The sequence below is a fragment of the Triturus cristatus genome, chromosome 11 (genome assembly GCF_964204655.1).
Source record: "Triturus cristatus chromosome 11, aTriCri1.1, whole genome shotgun sequence".
NCBI classification, from domain to species: Eukaryota; Metazoa; Chordata; class Amphibia; order Caudata; family Salamandridae; genus Triturus; species Triturus cristatus.
In genome coordinates, this window is record NC_140594.1 from 212,789,045 (window position 1) to 212,805,082 (window position 16,038).

At 42.7% G+C, this 16,038-nt stretch overlaps 1 protein-coding gene across 1 annotated transcript in view; it reads left to right on the forward strand.

Annotated features, from left to right (window-relative positions):
• The window catches only part of MYO1H (myosin IH), a 606,720-nt gene that overhangs the window by 438,100 nt on the left and 152,582 nt on the right, over positions 1–16,038 (forward strand). Inside the window, exon 24 of the mRNA XM_085633501.1 lies at positions 2,384–2,468. Coding sequence (XP_085489627.1) covers positions 2,384–2,468 — 85 coding nt within the window. The remainder of the gene's footprint in view (positions 1–2,383; positions 2,469–16,038) is intronic.

The following is a 16,038-nucleotide window of genomic DNA, read 5'->3' on the forward strand; positions in this document are numbered from 1 at the left end:
GGGCGCCCAGGAACATTGCTGTCTTCTGCCCACACTGTGTGAATCACTGAGTGTCCCTCCCTTAACCAGACAATGACCCATTCCATCTCATCTCTTGTCGATAATTATCGATGGTGGGCACGGACTATAAGACCGTAAGCAAATCCGGATGAGAATGGTTTTCTGCCCCGTTGATCCACTACCTTGAACATTCGTAGGCTCCACCGAGTGATGGAAGTCTCCAAAATCCAGTGGCCATATGCCGCATGCATGGTGCTGGACTTGGAGAAAGCCTTCGATACAGTTAACTCAGGGTATCTTTTCTCGAAACTAGCGGCCTTTGGCATCCCAAACCAGCTACATGGCCTAATCTGGCTTTTATATACCAAACCAACTGCATGAGTAAAAATTGGCAAATGCATCTCTCGTTCCTTCCCAGTGAGCAGGGGGTCGTGGAAGGAATGCCCACCATCCACTCTGCTCTTTGCTCTGGCAATGGAACCGCTGGCTCAGAGGCTTTAGCACCAGGGCCAGGCTGGGGCATTCCTCTGCATGATGAGATGCATGTTGTTTCATTATATGTGGATGACGTCCTCATTTACATCTGTGATATCTGGGAGGAAATTGTTTACGTCCATGCCATATTTCAGGAATTCCACACTGCCTCAGGGTTAGGTGTCCTGTCTATTCTCCTTACACCCTGATGGCCCTCGACAAGATCTTCTAGCGGATCCACAATGACTGCGCTGGGAATCTCACACTTTTCGCTATCTGGGAAGTAATATCTACCATGCAGCCAAAGACCTGATAGATGGCAACCTAAATCGAGCCATGGCCTTTTTGCTCCCCCAGGGACATTCTGGAGGACCTTGCCGCTTACAGTGCAAGGTAGGATCTCACTATTGAAATGGTAATGCTCCCCTGGCTGCTTTTTTATTTTCATAACCTCCTGGTCCACATCCCAAAATCTAAATTTCGTTCACTACACTCTGCATGGGGCAGCTTCATTTGGAATGAGGGGAGGCAGCGTGTTGCACTCCACAAATTACAATTACTAGTTGAGAAGGGAAGGCAGGGATTTCAAAATGTTAACATTATTACCTGGCAGTGCAACTGCAGTGGCCAGCTTGCTGGCTGACAGGCCGCCTCACAGAGGAGCTCAGCTTTCCTGCACTTGACCGGCCATATAGTTTCATCCACAGGCTTGTTCTATCCCAAGCCAAACTCCCATACAATGCCCCATGAGTTAAAAAGATAGCACATACCAGCCTTCAACTCGGACTGCGACTCATGCCCTGTATGCCACGGTATTCCCAGGAATTATTATAAATTCTATAACCCAATTTGCTGAACGGTTAGGCAGAGCAGGGATGGGGCCTAGGAGGCAGCCAATGTCACTACACTTGGTGCGTTATTCCAGGACAGAGTGCTTATTCCCTATGAATTGGATGTATTCTTCCATTGCTTGCATTCAAGGAACTACCTTTTTCTTTTTCTTTCAGCACTGCATGCGAGTGAATGCGTTTTTTGGCTCTTTTCGTTATTTGCTGCTCTCTCCAAGCACTTGCCTCCCATTGCGCTAAGTGTTGTACGCTCACCCCATCAAGGTACCCTGGTAGTCCATTACTTTCTTAACCCCTCCCTTACTTTCCTTTTTAGTTTTTTTTATTTGCTTTCCCATCCCTGCCTTCCCTCAAGCTCTTCAATTACTAATTTGCACCATGCCTACTCCCCTTTGCTTCATCCGACCCACTCCTCCATTGTTCCCCCTTATTCATTGGTCTTTAAATACCTTCTGTGTTTTTTGGGCAGGCCCAGCAACTGCCATTTGTTGTTGGCCCGCTCTGCATTACCAAATCAATTTTGCACAAGTAAAGTTTAATTTTCTTATTTACCAAGCCAGGTGGCATCTATCAACTTGGATCAGTCAATAAAAAAATTATTTGCACACGCAGCCATGGCTGTGTCATCACACCTTTTTTCTTTCTGTATTTCCAGTGCTGTACATCAAATAGGTCAAAAAAGGTGAGACCTATTGAATTTGCAAATACTTATTTTTGTTTTATTAATTACACCTTAAATCATGAACTCCCCCGTAGGAATATTTGCTTATTCAATAATTATATTTTTCCTACTTGCAATTTAGGACAATTTGAAGATGTTATGTTTTTACAAACTGTAAATAATTTTTTGAATTGGATATTAAAATAAAAACAATATTTTTTTATTTTGTGATGAAAATGGTTGCGTTGGATGTTTTTTCATTTTTTAAATTCTAGTTATTTTTTCATGACTAGATTACAGCACAAACAAATCTGTTTTTACTAAAATATACTTACCTAATATCTAAAAGAGACAAAATATTTACCAAATATAACCAGTTGTTGTTTCTGCCCTTTTATAGCTATAAAATTAGAAGCCTGCTGGAGAGGAGTATTGGCACGGAGGGAGGCCAGGAAGAGGGCATGGGCTGTGGAGACAATCAAAAAGTAAGTTTGGGCGTTTGACAAGGGATAGTTTAATGTTTGGAATTGGAATTAGAATCGGTGTGAGACACTGAGTAGTAGGAATTTTGCAGCTCCCTGCAAATTTCAGAACTGTCCCTTAGAGATATGTGTGAGGAAAATGCATGAATTTAGCTAAAGTTTGATGTTTGCAGGACTTTCTGAGTAAACAAACCTGGTGGGATTAATGCAAGCTTCACCACTTTGGATTCGTCAGGGTCTCTTGCTTTCAGAATTGCCCAGGTTCATAGTGTTCTCTGGTAGACGAATGAACGAATGATAGATTTATAGAGTGCATGACTACTCAACAGAGTGTATTGGTGCTGGAATGCCCCAAATCTGTCCATGACAGCTGCCCGTAGCTAAGGCAAGAAGATAGGTTTTAATGCCTTCCTAAACCGGAAGAGCCCTCCAAGATTTAGGAAACTCATTCTGCTCCTTACTTGCCAGAACCAAAAAGGAATGGCCACCACTCTTCACCTGATGGAATCTTGACACCATGACCCATAAAACAAATATAGAACAGAGAGTAATTTTGGATCCTGTCAATCAAATACTGTGGGCCTGCTTGTAAAAGACCTGATTGAAGAAAGTAAGAGCTTTGAAAAGAACCCTCTTCTTCATATGGAGCCACTGCAAGTTTAGCAGATTTAGGGCTACGGACTCTTATCTATGAATACCAAGAATAAGGCACACCACTGCATTATGTACTGTCTGAAGTTTTGTATCCATGTTTCTGGAATGCCCAAATACAGGAAAATAATGACAAAATCCAAATTGGCAGTTATTAAGGCATGGACAACTGTCCTACAGGCCACCTAAGAGAGAAAATCAAGACATTTACTTACGGACGATAGCAAAGCAAAGCAGGTTCTGACCACCAACAGATCTTATTCTGGGGAAGGAGAGAGAGTTTATCGTTGATCCTGACACCCAGTTTCTTGGTTACTGAGGTGGGTGAAGGTGGAGAAGGAAGGCCTTTGGGCCAGATGGCAATAACCTAATGCCAACTCGCTTGCCCAAATAGAAAATTCTGTGTTTCTGTCTGCATTGCATTGTAGATGACACTCCCAGAACCAATGCAGCACATTTACGACACAAATGGAAAGTGGAACTTACGTCTGTAGAAGACGGGTCAAAAGTGAGCAGCAGCTGGGTGTTGTCCGCATAAGAGATTATGACCATTCATAGGATTCAATGAGATTGGCTAGAGCGGCAATATAGATCTTAAATTATGTTGGGCTAAAAGAAGCGCCCTGTGGCCCCCCCAAACACCTAGCTGTTTGCTAGACAAGCATATGGAGGCGGCTAAGTGTCCTGCTCTCTCAATTGTCCTGAATAGTGCAGCCATTCATGATTGCAAGTCAGAGGAAATTCATATTATCCCTTCTCCTCTGGCCCATTGGTCAGCATTATGCCCAAAACAATCAACATATCATCTTGCTTGCCATGGGGATGCTCTTGACCCCAGGATGGCAGGAAGACTGTTGGGGCTGTAGGAGTGAGTGTGCAGCCGGATGTGAGGATGGGTCGGTCCCCATCCCATTAAAACAAAAATATCCTTTTATTAAGTGGGCTTCCATCCCTCATGGGGACAAATAGGGGGTAAATTCTCCAATCTTCCCTCCAGCTGGGCAGAAAGACTATTGACTCATTTTGGGGTGGGAATATGGCATGATGGTGGCCGGCTCCATCCCATTCATTTAAAAAAACCTTATGTGGGGATGGTGGGTTTTCTGTGTCCCACCCCCCTCCCCCCACCCTGGGTAGGAGGGGGGCAAATTGGGGGCAAATTCTCCACTGTACACGATGATCATCACAGTGGCAATAACCAAGAACTCAGGATGCAAGGGAACTCTTTCCTCATGTTCTGAATTATTTTTTTAAAAAAGAAAATCCTTCTGGTACTTGAAGGTCAGCAACCTTCAGCCACTCACTGCTCGGGGCCAGCCCCTTTCAGCCATTACTTTTACACAATGTGAATCACATTTTAGATCTACCCAGAGGAGTTTTTCTCTCTAAGTGTTATGTTGTTAGCTATTAGATGTATTAATTCACCTCCTCAGGTGTGTTTCCATTGCAGTGCAAGAGGATCAGCAGCAATCAGAAGGGAATATGTGCTTCAAGGCAGAAGCCATTTGAAATAGTTTCACCTTAACAGGAAAGTAATTGAGTTGTTAACCAATTCTCCTTGTAATCCTCAGTAGGATGTTACTCAACATTTTAACAGTGATTGTATGGCTCATTAAGGATGACAATAAGGTATGTGCCTATCGCTGGGTGTCACAACACCACTATTGTATTTTCTAAGAAACAGTCCTCACTGACAGAATCCCCACTTCTCTGTACTTAGATCAATTCCTATCATAAGTGTGATGACACATTGAAGACATAATCAAGAGAAGTAACACAAGGCTTGGCCATTTCGCGTAAGTGCCATATCGCAAAAAAAAAAATATTCCCTCCCTTGCCCCCCACTTTTGATACCCCCTGTTTTTAACCAATTTATTCAGTTTCAATATTATGTCAGATACATAGAAATCACCCCCAGTTTCCAACCTTAACCTTATGTATTATTCTCCAGTAGAATCACTTTCAACAGACCTGTAACCTAAGGTGAACCCCCAGTAATTGGATTCAAAATACGTCAACTATCTTCCCCAAGGGAAAGTAGACATTTTAAAGGATAAACTGACTGAATAAAATCTACAAGTTCTTACCCTTGGTATTGATCATGTATTAATGGGATACATAGGATACCATTCTAAAAATTAATGTGAAGCAAAATTCCCACTCAGAAACTTAAAAAAACAGACCGGTGGACATTAATCTTTTTTAATGAGAAGAAATATTCCTGTCTTTTTCGTGTGTACATTTTTATGTGGTATTTATTGTATGCACTTTTACAGTTCCCCACTGGCAGTGGGCCAATAGTATCATTAGCACATAATGTACTGTGCTGAGCTATAGCCGAGGTGACTTTCTTGTATTTATATATATTTTTCGAGGCCTCTCCTCTCCTCTGCTTCCTATTGGGGCACCCCAGTCTTATATGAAGGTTAAAAGAAACATGCCATTTCTGATCTGTTTCTTCTTAAACCTATAAAATAAAGCAGTGGGTTCATGCTACAGAATTCTGGGTACAATCTGCTGATCACAGTTTTAGTATCTGTCTAATTATATATATGCATGGAAATAAAATAATTTTCTGTCTCACCGGAATCAGTTTTCTTGCAGATCGGTAGGCAGTCTTTTCAGATATGCTTATTTACAGAAAACATGAGTTTTAAATTAATAAAAAACTTGGAGAAAGAAAATGAAAATACAAATGCTCAAACACAAAGACACACTCACACTTACTCCTACACTTATTTCTATGTCTTCCTATTCTTACTGGTATTAATGCTTTTTTGTACTTCTGTACTTATGCCAACTCTTACTTCTAATTCTCCTACTTGGTCCTACTGTTGATGACATTCCAATCAATAACTCCTTCTGAACAATACACTAAAACACAACAAAAACTGCAGGATATGTCTCACTGGTTCCATCTTATCCTCCTAAGAGACTTTTTATGCAGCAGGAGAATACAAAGATGTGGGTCCATTGGAGCCCACTACAAGCCCTTCTCAGCTTCATGTTAAATATCAATATGAAGAAGAACATCACCAATATGGAAATAACCAAGAGGACCATGGCAGAGATTATGAAGGTGAAGATGAGGATACTCACTCAGGTTATGAACAGCCCCATACTGACTGCACATCTCACAAACATTATGAGGAACCATAGTATTGTGATCAATCAACAGTGAGAGTCCTGTGAATCTTGTAGACAAACTTCAATAGACAAATGTCATTAATGATGTCTTTTAAACAGGATTTCCACGTTCCTTTGATTCTGCAAGACACCACCAGAGAAGGCAACCCATCAACATCTATTTTTGCACTAAAAGCAGATTCTTTCTGTGATTGCCAGGGAGACGTTGGATCCTATTCCCAAATCCATTCTGAATTTTACTTTAGACTTTTTCTTGTACGGAAAATATCTGGTGAGTGGTGACTCATTTTGCACCTGAGGCAGCTCTAAAAGTATTGACAAAAACAATCATTCAGGATGTTTATGCTGCAAGAAGTCTTCCAGCTACGCAAAAGTGGCTATCACATGAATTTTATGGATTTGGAAGATACCTACATGTGTATTCCAATTCATCCAAAACACCGCAAATACTTGCAGTTGGAAGTAGCCAGAAGCCATTATCAGTTAAGGGGGCTGTCCTTTAGCCTCAAGTCAGCTCCAAGGAGTTTTACCAGCTACAATGCCCCTCTACAGCAATTCTAAGATAAAAAAGGACACCAAATCTTTACCTACTGGGACATCTGGGGTATCGAGGATAACTCATCACAAGTTGCAACTTCTTTAAAGGATGCATGCCTGAATCGTTTTCAGAGTCTTTCACTCAAAGGGGTCAGTGTTATCTTGCACTTTCCAAATGCACTCTGTTACTGTAAGTGATCCTAGACACAGTTTTGGGTAGTATTCCAAGACATAAGAGGGAATCCAATTGCTTCTGTACCTGCCTTCAGGAATCCAGAGTGCTCAAAAGAGTGACAGTGCAGACTTTCAGGTCCCTCCTCGGAATGATGTCTTATGTCTGTTGATTGCTAATAGCAGGCTCAAAATGATTGTTTACAGTAGGCTTAAAATGGGGCCTCTGTGCAAGGAATTGCTTCAGGCATTCTTATCTTTTGAAAATTGAAGCTCACCCAAAATCAGGAACGTATCCAAATGGTGGAAAATGCCATCAAACATGACAACGTGATTACATTTTCAGCCAGACAAAGCTCATTTTGTAATGCCAACTGATGCATCCCTATAAGGATGGAGCATTCATTTGTACAATCTGGAATCCTTAGACCTTTGTTCAGAAACAAAAAATGCAACTTTACATAATCATCCTGTAGTTCCAAGCTGTCTGACGAGACCTGCTATTTTTCTCTCACGCTTAAGCAATTCATTTTTGTTTGTGAGGATACGCAATACAACTACTATATTTTACATTTTTCATCAGTGGTGTCATGCGGCTCTGAATCTGTTCACAGCACCTTACAACAAAAATCAGTGGCACCTAGGATTGAGGGGAGAGTTGCTCTTGATTTTATAGTTGAAGATCTCTTCATATGGTTTTCCATCATTTTTCTTCCTTACAAGAACATTCAGGAAGATGAAGTAGGATCAATGCAAGCTGATTCTCATTGCTCCCGAATGACATATCTAATTGGTAAATTTCTCCTCCATTAGTCAGAAGCCCCAAGAATTCACATGGGCAGTGAACATGATCAGATGTCCAGAGACAAATATCAAATTCTTCACCATAAATCATGATCATTACATCTGATGATATGGCTGCTGAATACATAGCGACTTATTACAACTGATTGCGACTTATTACGATTACGGCGGTCCATAGGAATTGAATACAGCACAGCGAGCCTAATGTTAAATGCACTCTTCTGACATTGACTGGACCTTACTAAAGGAAAATATATAATTGAAATGTCGCAAATGGAAAGTACACCAACTTATGGAATAATGTGAACTCTCTTTTTTAGGACTACGGAGCCCAACATGCACAGCAGTTATCAAGGCGGGAGTAAGGCCCACCATGGGGTCTCATTAGCAATAAAAGAGCACCGTAAAGGCAAAAAGGAGTTTGTGCTTCATTTGTGAAACGCCCAGGATGAAGAGTCGTTCCGACTCGAAACGCGTCGGCATATGCAAATTCTTACCGGAAAGTGCAGGAGAATGCTGTTAGTAATCCGGAGGGAAGGCAAGCTGTCAAGTGTCCTCCTAAGCTTTCGGGCATTTGTTTGGACACATTAAGGCATGGCTGCCTGAGCTGTGGGGAGATGGCACCATCCTATTGATATTGAAAAGGAGGCTGGGATCTGGAAACTGTTTCCTAATTGAATACAGCACAGCAAGCCTAATGTTAAATGCACACTCCTGACATTGACTGGACCTTACTAAAGGCAAATATATAATTGAAATGTCGCAAATGGAAAGTACACCAACTTATGGAATAATGTGAACTCTCTTTTTTAGGACTACGGAGCCCAACATGCACAGCAGTTATCAAGGCGGGAGTAAGGCCCACCATGGGGTCTCATTAGCAATAAAAGAGCACCGTAAAGGCAAAAAGGAGTTTGTGCTTCATTTGTGAAACGCCCAGGATGAAGAGTCGTTCCGACTCGAAACGCGTCGGCATATGCAAATTCTTACCGGAAAGTGCAGGAGAATGCTGTTAGTAATCCGGAGGGAAGGCAAGCTGTCAAGTGTCCTCCTAAGCTTTCGGGCATTTGTTTGGACACATTAAGGCATGGCTGCCTGAGCTGTGGGGAGATGGCACCATCCTATTGATATTGAAAAGGAGGCTGGGATCTGGAAACTGTTTCCTAATTGAATACAGCACAGCAAGCCTAATGTTAAATGCACACTCCTGACATTGACTGGACCTTACTAAAGGCAAATATATAATTGAAATGTCGCAAATGGAAAGTACACCAACTTATGGAATAATGTGAACTCTCTTTTTTAGGAATACTGAGCCCAAAATGCACAGCAGTTATCAACACGGGAGTAAGGCCCACCAGGGGGCCTCATTTGCAATAAAAGAGCATCGTAAAGGCAAAACGGAGTTTGTGCTTCATTTGTGAAAAGCCCAAGAAGAAGAATGGTTCCAACTTGAAATGTGTCGGCATAAGCAAATTCTTACCAGAATGTGCATGAGAATGCTGTTGGTAATCCGTAGGGAAGGCAAGCTGTCGAGTGTCCTCCTAAGCTTTCGGGCATTTGTTTGGACACATTAAGGCACGGCTGCCTGAGCTGAGGGGAGATGGCACCATCCTATTGATATTGAAAAGGAGGCTGGGATCTGGAAACAGTTTCCTAATATATATATATATATATATATATATATATATATATATATATATATATATATATATATATATATATATATATATATATATATATATATATATATATATTACCTACTGGCGGTCGCCAGTAGGTAGTTATAGTTAGGACCCTGTTTCCATAGGAAATCCGCAACATTCTATTTGGAATAACTTTGGCGCCGGTCGACGAATCCTCGCAAAATTTTCAAAATAGGTGGGGCGCTACGCTCCGCTCCTACCCTGAAAGTCTCGGGGGGATTCGTCAAGCAGAGGCCGAGAAAAAAGGGGGGTCCCAAAACGCGTTTTCCCCATGCATTTTTCCATAGGACCTTTAGACACAGCTACAGCCCGAACGGCTGAACAGAATTACTTGAAATTTGGCAGAGAGGTAGCCATAAGGTCAAGGAAGTGCCTTTTGCAGGTCTGGTGTAAATCTGTTCAGTATTTCCTGAGAAAATAGCATTTAAAAGCATATATATATGTGGGCGGAGCCTAACCACACATCTCATCCTGAGATCTGATTGGCTGTCAGCACTTCATCCAAGAAGTGGTGGCAGCCATCTTGGGACCAATATACATGATAGCACCTCATTAAAAGCATTGCAGTTAATAGAAGGTTTTAAGACTTTAGTTACATTATAAATCATTTGTTGATGGTACCATACTCATTTTAGGAATTGTGGTATGTTCTAAGGTGATTTCACCATGTGAAAAAGCCTTCTGCTGGGATATCATGATTGAGAGAAAAATATTTTCTCATGCTTTTACCACAGAGGTTTGGAAGGTGATCTATAGGCTAAACTGAGAGCTTATTTTCTGTAAATTCACATTATCTTTCTCAGTCATGTGAGAATGAAGTCTGACATTCTCAGTAAAACATGTACATCCAACAAGGGCAGAGACTGTCAGTTGATTCCTTTGTGTTCTACTGCAGCTTCCCAGAGTGTTCCAAAGAACTACTAGAGCGCTAACAGTCCTACTTATGATAAACGTATGGCACACCTGAAGCCATCTTGCTTGGATTAAAGTGGGAACAAAATGAGGGGGTTCATTTTTCCATAAAAAGTATGATTAGTGCTGCAGAAAGAAAAATTAGGGCACATTTTGAGTGACTTCTCAAATCCTCTTCTATTTCATTAAAAAATTCTGACATGCAGACTGAAACATGCACTTTCAATACCAGCAGCAGTTTTCCCTGGTGAGCAGTAGCTTTACTACAGTGATCTAATGAGCAAAAAGAGTGCTAACATTCTGAATTTATGGCAAATGTGTGACACATCTGAATGCCTTCTTGATGGAATCAAAGTAAAAAACTGAAAGTATTTCCTACTGAGGAGACTGCAGTAAATGAGGAAATTAGGAAACTTCATAACAAATAAGTCTCCCAAGATGGCCACCAGAGACAAAAGAGCCCAAATGTAGCCCAAATATCACCCAGATGTAGCCCAAGTATAGCCCAATGACAGAATGTCCCAGAATGTTCTTAAAAACAACTAGAGCGCTTACTGTCTTCATTATGACAAAAGTATGGCACACCTGAAGCCATCTTGATTGGTATAAACTGGTAAAACTTAAAACATTTAATTTTAAAAGGAACACAATGAGGAGGTTCATTTTGCCATAGAAATTATGATTAATGCTAAAGAAAGAAAATGAGGGCACATTTTGAGTGACTTCTCAAATCCTCTTCTATTTCATTAAAAAATTCTGACATGCAGACTGAAACATGCACTTTTAATACCAGGAGCAGACTTCCATGGTGCAGTAGTTTTACTACAGTGATCTAATGAGCAACTAGAGTGCTAACATTCAGAATTTATGGCAAATGTGTGACATATCTGAATACCTTCATGATGGAATCAAAGTAAAAAACTGAAAGCATTTCCTACTGAGGAGACTGCAGTACATGAGGAAATTAGGAAACTTCATAACAAATAAATCTCCCAAGATGGCCACCGGAGACAAAAGAGCCCAAATGTAGCCCAAAATCACCCAGATGTAGCCCAAATATAGCCCAATGACAGAAGTGTGCAAAACACTTATTATTTTGTGTTTTTGCAGTGTTATATAGTGCAGACTTGTCAGGTATTGGAGTGCTTTACATGAGCATTGGTTACACCACACAAGAACAAATTAATTTTGGTTGTAGACATGGGGAGACTAAATGATTTGACCAGAATCACAGAATGTTGAGCTGAAGCAGAAACTTCAACCTGGTTCCCCAGTTGCAAAGTCTGCAGTTCTGGAAGTAACACCACATCCTCTCCCCTAAGTGCAACATTTAATCAAGTGGTCAACTGGATAAAAAAACATAAAGATAACAAATAATTTAAAAGTGCTTTGTCGCTATTTGAAAACTCAGAAAATATGTCCTTATTTTAGTCTTTTAGAGCACTAACCATAATTTTGATGCCAATAAGACCCTCTCATATATGTAATTTCTAAAGGAAATGCTCTAGGTATTACAGTTTTGATTACATCAAGATGATGTCAGGCGTTCCACACTTTTGTAATAAATATAGAATGTTAGCAATCTAGTTGTTCATTAGGATACTGTTGAGAGGCAGAGGCCAGGGGCACGGACTCTGAAAATTGAAGGCAGGTAGGAGGGTGCAAAGGCAACAATTTAACCACACTGAGCAGGCAGGAAGGGCCGTGGAAGCACAACAGACTATGGAGGGCAGCGGAAAGGGGGGCAGGGGCAACAAACCAACAATACAGGACTTGCAAGAGAGGCTGTTGGAGGGAAGATCTATTACGGGTCAAGGAATCTAGGGGCGGTCCCCAGATCCCCGGGAGCCACCACAGAACTGAGCAGGAGAGTGAGTCAGGGACAAAAGGGGCACCTTAATTTGAGCCGGGGTGCCTAGGAACGCTTGCTCCAAAAACGAAGAAAACAGACATATGAGACATGGAATTGGAGGCAGAATACAATGGCAGTTTAATGAGAAGATGCAACTTCAAAGAAACCGCAGAATAGAGACATAAAGTACAAAATACAGAATCCAGATAATCATACAGCTGTCATAATATTCTCTGTATCTCAATTAATGTACTGACAGAGAGAGAGAGAGAAAACACATCTATAAATGCATCATGAGAAACAAGTTACACCAAGGAAAATGTTACCTAGGAACACTCACGTTTACTCTTAGAGCAAGCATTCCTGCAATTACAATACAAAATCTTTTAAATGCAAAAGTAAAGAGAACAATGGTTAAACATAACATGACATTTCATATAGGTAAAATAGAATAAGATACTTCAAGCAAAGCAGAGCAAGACATTTTAAGCAAAGGAAGACAAGAGCTCCCAGCTCTTGGGGAAAACCTGCACTGCCTGTTAACCTACATACATACGGCGAGGTAGTCCGTCGATATCTGTGGGTGCTCCCTTTTTATATCATTTTGTGGGCTCCTTTGCACGCTACATCTACCTACGTATGCTACCCAAAAGCTTCGTCTGCAGATTTTACCAGACAATTCGTCATTTACCCACTTAATGCTGACAATGGACTGGGTGAAAAGGTCAGTCTCTCAGGCCAATCGCTTATCGTAAGTTCCATAGAGCAAGCAGAAAATAATGGGTATTGTACGGGAATTCAATATATTCATGTATAAAATCTCCTCAGTTCTCCTAACTTGACGCTCTGCGGTTGCCACTTCCTTAAAAGAGGGAAACCTGCCCAGGAAGCAAGTACCAGTCCAGGATGCAGCCTACTGTATGTCGACAGCTTCAGGGGGATGTTGAACTTTGATACCGAGCACGGAGCACTCGGGTAGGGTGGGGGCTACTAGTTTGGATCAGAAGGCCTCGCAGACCTGCCTTCAGACTGCTATGCACTAAAATTGCAGAGCTATGGTCAATTTAACAAAGAGGCCTACATATTGAACAGAAGGGCCTACACAGGGGTTTTATGCTGGCTGAGTGGTAAGGATGTCTCAGGATAATTATATAGCAACACAGGACCCGCTGGTCAATTTAATACGGCCTACAAATGCAGCTGGCAGGGCAAGGACAAGGGTCTCATACTTCAGGTGTGGACAGAACGGGCCAGGGGCCCCCTGTGATACAAAATCTACCCTCCTTCAAGGCTGTGGCAATGTAATAGACCATTGTGGGCAGAAGGAAGAGGCAATGGTAGTACAACCATACATGCCAACAGACCCGATTCAGCCAGGAAACGTCCAATTTTTTTAAGCTCAAATGGGCTTTATTTGATCTGTCTCCTGTCTACAATATCCTCTTTTTCAATGTAACTCAAAGGGGAAAATCAATACCCCAGTTTTTTTTCAAAATCTCCCTCTTACCAAGTTCAAAATGTTCGCAAGTATGGTACATTGGATCATGGAAGGAAATGGGATAGGGACATGGACTTGGATAACAGAGGACAGGAGGGACATGGAGAGGTGCACCAAACTGACCCTGCAGGGCAGGCATCAGGGTTTGCAGCAGCACAATACACCACACAGGGCATGCAGGACGGGAGTGCAGCACACCAATCCATAGAAAGCAAGAGGGAGGGGACAGGACCATGCACATGGACAACAGAGAACAGAGGGGCAAGAGGCAATGGTAGCTAGCTGACCATAATGGACAGACAGGAGAGAAAGCTGCAGCATAACAGACCATAAAGGGCAGGAGGGACGGATCAGGGGCGTTACAATGGAACAGACAAGCCAGGAGGGAGGGAGTAGGGCTGGGGGCAAGGGGGCAGGGCAGGAGCAGCAAGATAGCCATGGAGGTCAGGCAGGATGGGCACTAGAAGCAAGACACACCATGAAGAGCAACAGTGAGACTGTGATGGCATACACACAGACCATAGGGGGAAGGTGGGAGGGGGTCAGGGGCAGCTAACTGACCACACAGGGAAGGTGGGAGGGGCCATGGCAGCACAGAAGACCATGCATGGCAAGTGGGAGGGTTAGTGGCAGCACAATGGCTATGATGGGCAAGAAGGAGGGTGGAGGGGCATGCACAAAGGACGATGGAGGATAGAAGGGAGGGTCAGGACCTGTGCACAGACAAAGTTCAGGGGAAGGGACCTCACAACAGACCACACGGGGCAGGCAGGAGGAGCAGTTGCAGCACAACAGACCAGGGAGGGCAGAAGGGTGTGGCAGTACAATGGACCATGTAGGACAGGAGGAAGAGGATAGGGGCATGGCATGTGGACAGGCAGGGTGGAGGTGGCAGGGACAGGTTACAGTCATCTGACAATGCTAGGCAGGTGGGAGGGGAGTGGCAGCTCAACAGAACACTCAGAGTAGATAGGAGTGGCAGGTCCATGGGACATGGTGAGCAAAAAGGATGTAGCAGGGGCATGCACAAAGACATCGGAGGGCAGGGGGAAGGAGAATAGGGGCAGCAAGCTAAGCACAGAGTTTAAGCAGGAGGTCAATGATGGGGCATAGAATTGGGCAATGGAGGGCAGGAGGAGTGGACTGGTACATCATACTAAATTGAGGGCAGTGGCAGCACATCAGACCATGCATGGCAGGAGGGAGGAGGCTAGTCCATGGATTCACACAACAGAGGATAGGGAGGAAGGGGATGGGGCAGCAAGCTAACTGTTCAGAGAAGGCGGGTATTAGGAACTTTATTGTTTTTAAAACATTGTGTCTGTGCGAACTACTTAAAATATGAACAAGTATGCAGCATAATCTCACTTTTATTCAGGAAGAAGAGGACGTTTGTGACTGTGACTCCGGGCTCACTTGGCAGAAACACCCCCTGACCCTCCACCCCCTATCGCAAAATGTAATGCCCGTGAAAAGGGTAGGTGAACACAGTGTTATATAGAACATAGTCCTGAGAGCACGATTGAAAATGAAAACTAGATATAGTGTATGGTATAAACTATGCACCAAAAAGTGTCATATAAGATGAACCGGGCGTGAAATATAATATGCAATACATTGTGCGCAATGACAGATTCATTGGAGAGCGCGAGATAGCACAGGCACTAGCGCGTGCTATGCGATATGCGCCTTGGAGTGTAATATGCACAGGGCAGTGTTGTGTAACCTAACTAGTCTCTAAAGTTGTAATATAAAATATGTGCTGGGGAGTGTAACGTTGCATATGCACTGTGACAAAGATATGGATCCCAGATTGTAATATGTATGGCATAGCACTGTGCGTTATAACATAGGCATCTAGAAAGGCACGTTAGATGGGGCAATATAACCCGTGCGAAGACAAGTGTGGCATGACATATTCACGGGGTGGTGTTACAGTGCACATGGGCTAGAGAGTGTCATAGCATATGCACTAGCTAGTGGAATACAACACAGAGGTGTGTGGCACTCGGCAGGCAATGGTGGGTGTAACACAGCATTGGGCTCTGTCAGGAGCACGCTGTGACTCTCAAGTGATGTTCGTCCCCTTTCCAGAGAGTAAAATAAAAAGTATTACACATCCGGCAGTGGATGTGTGTTTTATTAACCGTGAGGGGGGTTTCTTGCATAGTTTTGGTCGAATTTTTGTCGAATCCCCTTTGAATGGCTTGGTGTGCATGTGTATTAAATGTGCCCGTCAATAGCTACCCATGTTTGTATAAATAAACGACAAGGGTGTCTACCAGGATTAGGCAC